The sequence below is a fragment of the Gadus chalcogrammus genome, chromosome 16 (assembly GCF_026213295.1).
Source record: "Gadus chalcogrammus isolate NIFS_2021 chromosome 16, NIFS_Gcha_1.0, whole genome shotgun sequence".
NCBI classification, from domain to species: domain Eukaryota; kingdom Metazoa; phylum Chordata; class Actinopteri; order Gadiformes; family Gadidae; genus Gadus; species Gadus chalcogrammus.
The window spans coordinates 32,130,452-32,143,070 of NC_079427.1; the positions used below are offsets into that span (position 1 = coordinate 32,130,452).

Sequence of the window (12,619 nt, forward strand, 5' to 3'; positions counted from 1 at the left end):
CCTACATTACGATCAGTTTTATGTGGTTCTGTATTGATTTGTTGAATGTGTCCTTTATTGATCCAGTTGATTTCATTTTTTTGTAGCTTAGATTTACTGCATATGATTTTAGATGTGCGTGTCCATCTCTTGTGTGTCCGCTATTTCATGTAAGAGTTATGCTACTTGTTTAATACTTAGAATGGAAGTGTGGTAGAAATTACTGATTATATTCTATGGGAAACTGTGATTACTATGAGGTATTTTATATTTAATAGTGGAAAAAACACGGTGCCTAGGCGTCTGGGTTTAGAACAGATGGAGCCCCCTAAAAAGGAGCCGGGCTATATTTGCAGACCATTTGTTGTCTATTTTCTGACCATTCAGGGTAAAGTGGATTTATGACTGAATGGAGGCTCTCTTTGTGTGTATAAAAAGACGCCGCAGTTTGTGAACATTAGTGACTCTTAAGACCCTACTCGGCTGTTATCGTTGTTGTTTTTCTGCACGATAAAGTCTTTTGTCAATTCTTGCTCCGGACCCCTCGTTTTATTTTACTCTCTCTCTCTTGAATTAGCCTAAGTGTTTTAAATCTCGATTAATCCACGACATAATTTGGCGTCACGAACAGGATGAAATAGGGACTCGTCAGCTGCCGGGCCAGAGGACGGGACGCGAACGGATCATACGACCAGAGCTCAAGGGTAAGTTGTCTTGCCATATATAGGATAGAGTCGTTTGATCTGTTCTTGCCCCGTCTGAACGCCGAGCAGCAGGTAAAGTGTCTCTTCGATCAAACGAACCAAAATTATAGATAAATGAGCGAGTGAGAGATACGGGGGCTCCGGGAGAGATTGACGTGCGCGCGCACATTGGCCATTCGCGCTCTGTGGTTCTAAATGACCAAGACGCTGTGTGTCTCCCTATTTTTGATACGAGTTGTTGTTATTTTAAGTTTTGAGGTTTTGGTCAAATAGACCTATTATAAAGTCCTGTGGCTGTATTCTAGAGGATCGAATTAGTGGGAAAGTTCCAATAGGACAGTAACAGGTCCGCAGGTCGATTGAAGTGCCTGTTGGATGTTTGAGAGTATCACAGAGAGTTGAGTTGGAATTCATTGCCGTTGATGAATTCATTTTTATTTTAGAGGTCTGCTTGGGATGTCGACTGGTGAATTTCTAGTTCCGATGTTGGCATTTTTGAGAAAGCAGATTCTCGCACTTTTGAATAGATAAGTTTCTTGTCTGTTGGAATTCATTGCCGTTGATGAATTCATTTTTATTTTAGAGGTTTGCTTGGGATGTCGACTGGTGAATTTCTAGTTCCGATGTTGGCATTTTTGAGAAAGCAGATTCTCGCACTTTTGAATAGATAAGTTTCTTGTCTGTTGGAATTCATTGCCGTTGATGAATTCATTTTTATTTTAGAGGTTTGCTTGGGATGTCGACTGGTGAATTTCTAGTTCCGATGTTGGCATTTTTGAGAAAGCAGATTCTCGCACTTTTGAATAGATAAGTTTCTTGTCTGTTGGAATTCATTGCCGTTGATGAATTCATTTTTATTTTAGAGGTTTGCTTGGGATGTCGACTGGTGAATTTCTAGTTCCGATGTTGGCATTTTTGAGAAAGCAGATTCTCGCGCTTTTGAATAGATAAGTTTCTTGATTGGAGTACCGTTTGAGTTGGTATTTTGAGGAGTCTCTTGTTTGTTCGTGATCTGGTCGAGTGTTTGTGTTCAGCCATTATTTTGAAGGAATAGACTAGTTGTGCGAAGCATCGTTTGTATGAGTTCAATGCCCTAAACGTGATTCAATTAAGCTGCAGATATTGGATCTGGAGGTGGGGCCAGTCTTTAATTCTGATCTTGGTGCTTTGTGGCAATCATTCTTGTTTGAAATTCTGGTTGAATCATTATTCATCCGACTGTTCATGTGTTAACCAAAAGGCCAGTTTCTACACTCGGTCAACCTTTTATTTGTAATTAATTACAAACAATTCGGACATTTTTCAATATAAGATAAAGAAATTGTATGAACCGGCTTATTGTCTGTATTTAAGTCGTGTTAGGATTAAGTTACCTCGGAGGTTTTTACGACCCGGTTCATTTTTGTTGTTGTTGATTCTGTCATAAATAAATTAGGCGGACAGAGAATAGTTAATTTGTTTAAAGTAGTTGATAATCATAAATAAATTAGACGGATAGAGAATAGTTAATTTGTTGAAGTATTGAATAAATGTGTAAATCTTCTTTGACATCACCGCGCTGACTAACTGCACGTGCACGAGCAATCACACGGGACGAGCAGGAGCCTGCAAAGCAGGGAGGGAGACGAGCGCTGGGGAGGAGTTCACGTTTGTAGCTTAGAGATAGTAAAGTATTTAAACTAACTAGTAGAATAAACAGTGTATTTCAGAAAAATAAATAAGGTAATAAAGTAATAATTAAAAATGGCACCAACAGCGGTAGAAGTTTTGAGTAGAGACAACCCACTCCTCAGAAATGAGATAAAACGAATTTCTGAGAAGTGGGAGAAGCGGACTGTTAAATCAGGCACAATATGGCCCGCGGGAGGGACTTTTGTTCCAACAATGTGTAGAGACATGGAGGTAGTAATAAGGAACTACAAACCTAACAGAAGTGGTAAAAAGGCTTTGGAGAAGAGAGACAGGGAAAAGTTAGTGTTAGCTTTGTTCGAAGAGGAGGGAGAGAGGTGGCGCACATTGCAACGAGTGGCCAGGAAAATAATGACAAAGAAAGAAGAGGCTCAACCTTTGCCTCTGAAGCTTGAGCCACCGCCATACAAACCAACTAACATGTATCCACTGGTAACAGGCAACGTAGAAATTAAAGGGGAAGTCACACTAGATGAAGGAGATAATAAATGTAACACACAGGGGAGGAGGGGCGCACCCATACACATGGACTGTTATGAGGGCCTTAGGAAAACAAGGGAAGAGTGTAACAATACTGACATTTGTGGTAGTGAGGGTGAAAACGAGAATGAAGGAGAGGAGGAGGATGACATTGAGCATGTTGGTGAAGGGTCATCACAACCATGTGTAAAACACATTACTAAGAATGCTAAAAGGAAATTAAAGAAGCGGAACAAAAAGAAGGAGGAGTGGTCTAGTGGGACACAAGGGGCAGAGGAGCCTAGTTGCAGTACATCATTACCAAGCCTCACACCACTCGAGTTAGATGAGAAACTAAGGAAATCACAAAGAGGAAAAAAGGCACCCGACACCGTCCCAGGAATTTTTCCTATTTTAGTCAAAGGACATCAGGTCCACTATCAACCGTGGGGCACACAGGACTTGGAGGGAGTTATTTCTAAACTCCCTAACATTCATAACGGGGCGTCTAAATGGATTCGAACATTTGAGGAACTCACAGTGGGAAAGCTAATGGCAGTGGGGGACCTGAAAGCTCTGTTGGCAAGAGTATTGGGGTTATCTAAAATGGAGTCTGTACTGAGGAATGGAGGGTTGGATATAATGGACGTAATGCTCGATGGGATTTCACTTGATCGCTACAGAGTGGCGATGTGGGCCACACTCAGAAGGGAGTTCCCGACCCATATCGATCATAAAAACATGAGAGGTCTCCCTATCAACGACACAGAGAATCCTGCATCCTACCTCCAGGCCCAAGTGGACAGATGGCGCTTGGAGACGAATGAGGATCCTGAGAGCCATCCTGTGTTTTCGGTCATGTTCAGAAACTCTGTGATAGAGATTCTACCTAGCCCAGTCAAAGTTAAGCTGGATGATGTGGTTGGACTGGTTACAAATAAATCTCACAGAGACTTTTGCGATCATGTGGTTCATGCAGTGGACAAATATCGGCAAAATGAACATAAAATACAGGAACAAAGCAAAGAGGTGCAGAGGAAGCTATCTCAGCTTCAGTTGGAAGAACTCACAAGAAGAGAGAAAGAGAAGAAGAAACAGGCGGTTGTTTCAGAACCTGTTGATACAATATTGCAAGCCGTCCAGCAGGGCGCACCACAAACCCAACCTCCTCAACAGGCATTCTCCCCCCCAGTACAACAGCCTCAGAGCCAATGGTCACCCACTCCACCTGCCATAAATATACACACACATAACAATGGGAATCCAATGGGTGGGAACAAGCAGAATCACAACAAGGGGTCCCAGGGGCAGTATAAAAATAATCAGCAGCAGGGGTCCCAAGGGCAGAATATAAATAATCAACAGCAGGGATTCCAAGGACAACGCAGAGGTCCTTTAATATGTTTTGGATGCAACCAGGAAGGACATATTAAGAAACATTGTTTGATTAACCCTTTTCCATCCCAGCAAGGACAGGGTAACGGCTATCAGGGGAGGCAAGATCAAGGGAACTACAACCAGGGACAACAGGGTCCCTTTATGGGACAGGGATACTAGGGGTGCCCAGAGAATCCACAGGGGGAGGGTCAGCTTGTAGCAATCACAAAACAAGCTGATGAGGAACCGATACTGCAGGTTCTGATAAAATATAGAGGCATGCCAATGATGGCCCACACTGGAGCCACTAACACTTGCGTAGGTCCAAATTATGCCTCACACCTCCCCATGACAGGAAAATTCACCAAAACTTTAGAATTCTCGGGACACACGCAGTTAATACATATGACAGCTCCAAGTCATAGGTATAGCTCCATTCTTATTTTAAGTTGTATATGTGAGTGAGTGAGTGAGTGAGTGAGTGAGTGAGTGAGTGAGTGAGTGAGTGAGTGAGTGAGTGAGTGAGTGAGAAAGAGTTATATTGAGTTAAGTTTTCTTTGGGGACATTCATATCTTTCGATGGCCTTTTAAGATTAATAATCTAGTTTTGGAGTGTGTCCAAAAACAAAATAAACCAGAAAGGAAAGGAAAGGATTACTGAAAGTGAAAATGGTTATGGAGATTTGTGAAAGCAAAGGAAGTAGATAAAGAGAGGTAAAGAGAGTTAGAGAGAAGGAACGTAAGTAAGGAAAACCCGCCGGTGGGGGCTGGACAGAGAGACAACAGAGAGAAAGAGATTGAATTTGCATTGTGCTGAATAGATTATTTGTGCGTTTGGATGTACTCTGTAATTGGTTCCTGAATTTAACCCATGTCCACTGTTTTAGAAAAAACGTAGAACCACCACTGGGATGGGTGATTCTGTGGTTCTTGGAGACTCTCCAACGCGTCGGAACACCATATGGTATATATCATTACATCTTGGTACACAGAGCACTGGTGAGACAACGGGTTGGATCGGAGAGAGAAGGTGTTTGGAGAAGGGAGAGGAATGTAATGACAGCAAAAAGGGCGGACACGGACCGACCCGGAGGTAATAAATCAGCGAAGAGGTGGCTGGGGTCGTTTAGCTCAGGAGGTAGAGCAGTTGTCTAGTAACCGAAGGGTTGCTGGTTCGATCCCCATCTCTCCTAGCTGAGTGTTGATGTGTCCCTGAGCAAGTTAAATGGTGATTACAGGATTTAGGAATAATTATTTAGACTCAAACATGAGCAATTAGCGTTAAAAATTGTCTGCACACCACACTCCACAGGAGTCAATGGGTTCAATGGCGCCTGGGTAAAGTGACTCATCAAACGAGGAGCAGACCCAACCCATGGACTCTGCGTGGATAGGTGGATGTTATTTTGGTGCTTGGACCTGACGAGGTCTAGGTGCTAAGATAACAACACAAATAAATTACTAAATAGAAACAATGTATCAATTCAGTGTTGAATAAACTAGTTAAGATCAACATAGAGGATTTGGGTTTGGTATAGTAGTGAATCAAAATATGGAAAACACTAAATGCAAGCAATAGGTAGAATAAAAGGTTTAATTAGGTCGTCCAATTTGAATAGATAGTGAAGGGCAATCGGGTAGGATTATGAAGAGAATTGTGATTTTGAGTAACGGTTAAAACAAAAGTGAGTCGCCCAATATTGAAGATGCAAGTTTTAATATTGTGATTTTTGTTTTCTTTCACATCTCCCTAGTTAAGGACAATAGGTGGATTGACGCTACATCTGCTGGGAAGGAGACATACATGCTATGTTGTCAAATTGGATTCGGAAGTAGTGGGTTTACCTTCAAATGCCACTAATACTGCTGCAACACTTTAATAATTTTAACTGATAAATTATATTTTGTTTTATAGTCGCCCTGATGTGCATTCATGACGCACACATATGGCTGCATAAGGCAGATGCGGCTGAAGACTCTGTCTCCATCCCTCCACTTTGCGATCTATACCACCATATAGGTGGGGATTGATCGTATCCCAGGTACGGCATCCTGCAATAAGCCAGTATGGAAGGCTGGTTAGCCAACGACGGGTAAGATCCCACCTTGAAGCCCGGGACAACCTAATTCAGGCACAGTCACGATTACTTGGCAGAGTCACTGTGAGCACTGGCTCACCTGATCATGGAGTGACGGACTGCAACCATCATAGGAAAAGCCGGCTGATGAAAGGTGGAGAGGGAACAGGAGTCAGATATGTCAGCTCTGGCAGCAGAGGTCGTCTTGAAACGGGGCATGTCGCGTTTTATTTCATTTTATTTTACCTTTGTGGCATAGAAGGCCACTAATGCATGTATGTTTTTTCGGTTTAGTGCATGACTTCGGAACAGCGTGGTTTCGGGCGGCTGATGGTAAACCCACCCATATTGGGCTTAGGATTTGGACATACTGGTTTTGATTTCCCTTCCCAAAAGATTGGTTTCAGTTTACTGATGCTTAAGGTTAGACTTTCGACGTTGGATGCACCAACGGCGTTATTAGATTTGTTTATCATTTAATGCGTATGGTTTTGACCATTGCGCAAGGGGGGAGGTATTGAGGAGAATTAGGAAAAAAATTGAAAACAAGGTTTTTCTTCACCATACTTGCAAATAATGATTAACATCCAGCTAAATGAGTGTGAATTATTTGAAAAAACAGTGTTCAACAGATGGGTAGAAGCAGTCCCATCAGAAGACCAAAGTGCGGCTACGGTAATCAAGGTTCTGACTAGAGAAGTCATGCCAAGGTTTGGAATTCCGTCACAAATTAGCTCAGGCAATAGGGCAGCGTTTATTCAGAAAACACTCAAACAAGTGATTTAACATCTGCATGTCAAAGAAAGATTAGGCTGTGTCTACATTCCTCAAACCACAAGGTATGGTGGAGAGAGGAATCGGACGCTTAAGACAAAGATTAACTAAATTAAATTAGAGTACTAAATTAAAGGACTAATGCACTACGACTGACACTAATGAGTTATCGCATGAAAACTAACAGAACGACGCATCTAACCCCGCATGAAATGTTTACAGGTCGACTCATGCCTTCACCTGTCATTCGAGGGCCTCATAAAGGACCTCCATTAGAACAATTGGAAACTGAATTAAGACGTTATATGGGACAACTAACTGGCATACACAGGCTTATTTTTCAACAAGAGAAAGACAGAGTTCCAGAGTTGGAGAAGGAGCCACCAAGGGGGGTGGAGCCGGGTGACTAAGTGTGCCTCAGGATGTTCAGGAGAAATTCGAACGAGCCCAGGAAAGAAGGACCATACAAAGTCACCAACGCAACACCAACAGCCATCCAAGTGGAAGGAAGTGCCACGTGGTATCATCTCAACCACTGCACAAAAGCTGCTCAACCCAAAGACAGAGACGACCGTGAGGAGGAGGAGCCAGACGCAGACACACGTGGGGCTGACCAGCTGCCCCAGGACCAGATCCAGTCGAGCCAAGAGATACAGCAGCATGATGATGCTGAAAACGGGGAGCCTGTTTCTGATCCTTTACGGGTTGTGCCAGATTTCGCTGGCACAAGCACAGACCCCAAGGTAGGATGATACCACGGGGACAACACAAACCTGGAAGGGCCAGGAATTAGGGGGTGGTAGGCCTACTGAAGAAAGCCAGAGAGGAACACAGGATAATCCGGCCCAAAATCATTCAGGAACAGTCAACAAGAAAGGGAAAATAGTCTTATATGCTCAGATACCACCGCGAGACCGAGTTAATGAATTTGTGTTTACTGTTATGTCGGATAACCAACCGTTATGTGCATTAACCTTCCGCCAGAATTATGAACATGTGCATAGGAAGAATCGGTGTAAAGTAAATATCCAATTTAATCCAATGAAATGGTGTTTAACAGTAACGTCAGGGATGCATGGGGCTATAACAGAAAGTATAAATTAAATATGAGAGAATATATACTTCTTAAAGCTGTGGCTTGGCAGAACAGACAAGCTTTAGATTGGCTTTTAGCAGAAAAGGGGGGAGTTTGTGCTCTTATAGGTGAAATGGGTTGTACCTTCATTCCAAATAACACTGCCCCAGATGGATCATTCACACTTGCGACGAACAACCTACAGGAGTCGGGTGACTGGGAGAGGATGCTCTATGGGGAGATAGATTGGAGTGAAACTAGAGAGGAGACCGGAATGTGAGAATCAGACCCCCTTCATGTGAACCACAACCATTTCAGACAGTGTGAACACATGGACATTGGACTAATGGGTTTCAGGGCTGGTGGCTGCAAATGGAAGCAACAACCACAATGCCCAAACCCCCCACGTTTATATAGTATACCAGTACATGACGATAATCATAGCTATCAAAATCTATGCAAGCTTGTTGACAATCTTAGTTTTTAATTTCTATCATTTACTTATTTTTTGAAATGTTATTTTTTAAGTTTCATATTTTTATGTAATATATTCTGAAATGCTAATTTTCAATGCATTCTGAAAATACTATGTTTTGTGTGAATTCTAGTTAAACATTTGATAGATCTTTTTGCCTTAAACAGGTTTCAAATCCTGAGAATTATGCAGGTTGAGATTCCTGAACATGCTTAAAGGTTTTTAATGATGATCAAATGTAGTGCAAAATATAGCCTAAACGACTGTTATGTTTTTGTTGTGATCTTATCTTACAAAAAAGGGGGGATGTGTGGTAGAAATTACTGATTATATTCTATGGGAAACTGTGATTACTATGAGGTATTTTATATTTAATAGTGGAAAAAACACGGTGCCTAGGCGTCTGGGTTTAGAACAGATGGAGCCCCCTAAAAAGGAGCCGGGCTATATTTGCAGACCATTTGTTGTCTATTTTCTGACCATTCAGGGTAAAGTGGATTTATGACTGAATGGAGGCTCTCTTTGTGTGTATAAAAAGACGCCGCAGTTTGTGAACATTAGTGACTCTTAAGACCCTACTCGGCTGTTATCGTTGTTGTTTTTCTGCACGATAAAGTATTTTGTCAATTCTTGCTCCGGACCCCTCGTTTTATTTTACTCTCTCTCTCTTGAATTAGCCTAAGTGTTTTAAATCTCGATTAATCCACGACAGAAGCTGGAGCCAGATGCCAAGGCAGCAGCCAAAATGTTTCAGACCCATTTGCTCAAAGATGCCGACCAGAAGCCAACCTTAAAGTTGACTTTGGACATGCACGTCACAGAAGAGGACAGAGAAATAGCAATTATTGGCTTCTATAAGCAGACAAATATTGATTGGACCCGTCCTTTTGAAGTCCAACTCAAGGGTATGTAAAAAACTAAAACATGTATGCATCCTCACCTGCAACTTCCTTACTCAGTTGCACTCGGTAAAGCACTTGAACTTTTACCTGTATACCACAAGTTAGCCCCCTCCCCTCTCCATGCTGAACAAAACATGTACATATGTACTGTATGGTACATCTACTACACCTAGTAACACACCTAAAATGTGCAATTGTGGTGGGATTTCTAATAAGAACTTATCTAATTCACTTCAACTAGCTATAAGCAAAGAGGAATCGGGGAGTCCAGGTCAAGTATAGATGGAGAGTTTATTGCCACCCGCAAACGAGAGACAACAAAGCTGAATGGTATTCGCGAATACACACTACTGAATGAATCCCGGACAGCTCCTTATATCCCCAATTCTTACACAATACAAAGTTGGACTTTCATCAAATATAGAATTTCCCATCAGGGTCATACTGTGTGGATGTCAGCATACCCCTATGTCTTCTGAATCCCATTGTGACCTTAGAACATATATTATCCTTATACAAACAGAGATGATGCACACGTGTGAATGTAAGCATTGTCTTCAGAGAGTACATCAAAATGGGAGTAGACTGGACTCTCTGACTGATGTGTCACATGGCCCATCAGGTGAGAATGTCCTGGACCCACTCACTGGTGTCACACGGCACACAACATCTAGGTTAAAGGTGATCAGCTCTTCTCCACCATTAAAGTATATATATGATATGTAGGCCTAATAATAATCATAGTTTAACATAGAATGTAAGGTTAATTTCTACCACACAATCCTCAAGAATTTTTCATTGTTTTGTATATGACAGGAGACTGTGCAATTGGGGATGGCGTGAAGAAGTACTTATTTTCGCTATGCCTGAATAAGGTCCAAACAGGCCTACATTTACACCTTGGTAAGTCAATGTTAAGTTATACGTTTCTGAATATATGTGGATATACGGATGTGCTGATAGCTCAGTTCTTGGTTTATCTCCTTAGACTACACTGGTGGGAAAACAATTATTTTCACTGGAGCGGCAGACCACTTGGTCCCATCCACCTCCTTGCCATTGCTCCAGGGGGATCTGTTCCGCGTGGCAGGGAGAATAATCGGACATTCTTTCTTAAATCGGGGTCCACTTTTGAGTGGGATGGGCCAGTGCCTTTTCCCTCTGCTGGCCAGCAAGGACATGGGGGTCATAGATGCTGCAGTCTTGCAGTTGGAAGATTTTCCAGATTTGGACATTGTCAGCCTTGTAAGTGTAACAATTCAATTTGTGCTGCCTCTTTTCATCTGCCCATGTGTCATCTAATTGTTGACCAGTGTTGTATACAATGATAACTGCTTTCTAACAGCTTGAAAGCCAGACTGTCCTGACCCCCGAAAATGTGGACCAGGTGAACCACTTGGCCCTCAGCTGGGACCTGCCCAATCTTACAGAGAACAACAGGAAGTTGTTGGCCCAACAAATCCTCCATCATGGAGTATGAGAATGCCCAATCAAATATACAAATAATAAGAAAGCTATTTACATGTACAGTAAATGTGTTCTTGGATACAGTATGCTGCTAAATATGGTTTCTGGTGCCCTCTCCTTTCTAAAGGTAATTGTCAGACGTGAGAGGCAAATGGTGCAGTTGCGGAAAGGGCTGAAGGACACTCGCGTCCTGGAAATGTTAAAAGAACGGCTTGAACTGGCATCTACCCTGTTCCCCAGATCTGCAGAGGCAGAGCTGGAGCCAGAGGTAACCTGTCGTGCCTACAGACCATGTACAGGGCTTGCATGGTCGCGTGTTTTATAATTCATGTTCTCTTTCAGATGATAATAGAACGGATTGTGTGGCCAGAACCAGACAGCGATGAAGAGGAAGAAATTGATGATTACTGCAGTGTGGTTGCTTACTTGCGGCAGTACATCAGCTTAGGTGAGAAATAGCTACAGCGCTCTCTCTCACTTATTCACACACACAGACACAAACAAACACACACCTCAACCAAAATGTGTTTTTTTGTTGTCTGTTTCTTAGCTTCATCCTCCGAACTGCAGCAGCTTATTGAGTTTTGGACGGGGTGGGCGTTGCTGCCGGACGAGCTGTACGTCAGTGTTGACCGGGATGCCACCTACCCGACAGCTTCTACCTGTTTCACCACATTGAAAATCCCAACAGGGATTTTTGTTTTAAATTGGGGGTAGCTGTGAGCACCACTAAGTTTGGTTTTGGAAGGATCAAGGTTTTGGGTCTTGGTTTCTATCATTTTACCTTGTCTTACCTTTTTAGTTCATATTGTTCATTTTTGCAGTTTGCAATGTTATATTCAATCATGCACTGCTGGAGCTAAACCGCAGTTTTCTAAGAATGCCAAAAAGGGCGTTTCGAGCATTGAATTTAGTTAATTAGTTAATTTTTTAATAAAAGCAAAGCTCAATAGGCAGAAGCTAGTTTGTCACAGTATTGTCACTCATTTATATTATTTTGGTTCAGTTCATGCCAATGGAACTGCAGTATGTTTGGATGAGGAAAAATTAAGCATACACTGCATGTAAAGGGGAAGGTAGATTCATATATATTTACAAATATTAACAAATATTTGGAAATCCTTGGAGAGAACATCATGCTGTTTGAAAAATGTCTTGTAACTGCTGTGACTTTACTGACGTGTAAAGGCCTGATTCCGGACGCGTTACGGCAACGTTACGGCTGCGGCACGTCTTGGCCGCGATCACCGCAGCAGATAGGTTCCACTCTAATCAATGAGACCATTTCCACCGGGCGCGGCTGCGGAACGTCTCAGCAGCGTCCCAGGAGCGGCTCGCCGTGCCGCAGCGCTATCATTCCGTAGCATTTCTATTTTTGCCGCAAGCCGTTGCTGAACCGCGTCAATTTCAACAGAGCAGATCGAGCAGGGCAGGAAGTTAAAAAGTAAAAGCCATAGAGCATCCGGTCAATTTTCAAAATAAAACACAATACTCAGCTCATGTAGCCTATCACAACGTCATTTATGTACCAAATCATCCTTTTTATAAGGGCAATGGCCGGAAGGACAAAGCGTGGCATTTAATTGCAGTAGTTTTGGGAGTGGAAGGTGAGTACATTAGGTTTAGGATTATCGCGTGAT

The 12,619-nt window shown here is 42.4% G+C and overlaps 2 protein-coding genes across 2 annotated transcripts; both read left to right on the plus strand.

Moving 5' to 3' along the window:
• Nucleotides 1-2,748: 2,748 nt before the first annotated feature.
• LOC130406302 (uncharacterized) lies at nt 2,749-7,207 on the plus strand. The gene is made up of 2 exons (XM_056611797.1): nt 2,749-5,301; nt 6,919-7,207. Exon 1 carries the CDS (start codon nt 2,793-2,795, stop codon nt 4,386-4,388), a length of 1,596 nt encoding a protein of 531 aa, XP_056467772.1. The 5' UTR covers nt 2,749-2,792; the 3' UTR covers nt 4,389-5,301; nt 6,919-7,207.
• Nucleotides 7,208-10,487: 3,280 nt separating this feature from the next.
• Nucleotides 10,488-12,619, plus strand: LOC130406303 (uncharacterized). The gene is made up of 5 exons (XM_056611798.1): nt 10,488-10,757; nt 10,858-10,986; nt 11,107-11,247; nt 11,322-11,427; nt 11,530-12,619. The coding sequence occupies exons 1-5, from the start codon at nt 10,653-10,655 to the stop codon at nt 11,694-11,696; spliced, it is 648 nt and encodes a 215-aa protein (XP_056467773.1). The 5' UTR covers nt 10,488-10,652; the 3' UTR covers nt 11,697-12,619.

Excerpts from the sequence above, each read along its gene's own strand:
- LOC130406302 (XM_056611797.1), top strand. The coding sequence starts at position 2,793 with ATGTATCCACTGGTAACAGGCAACGTAGAAATTAAAGGGGAAGTCACA.
- LOC130406303 (XM_056611798.1), top strand. The coding sequence starts at position 10,653 with ATGGGCCAGTGCCTTTTCCCTCTGCTGGCCAGCAAGGACATGGGGGTC. Across the intron at positions 10,758-10,857 it reads ATTTGGACATTGTCAGCCTT|CTTGAAAGCCAGACTGTCCT; the intron begins GTAAGTGTAACA and ends GCTTTCTAACAG. Across the intron at positions 11,428-11,529 it reads GCGGCAGTACATCAGCTTAG|CTTCATCCTCCGAACTGCAG; the intron begins GTGAGAAATAGC and ends TCTGTTTCTTAG.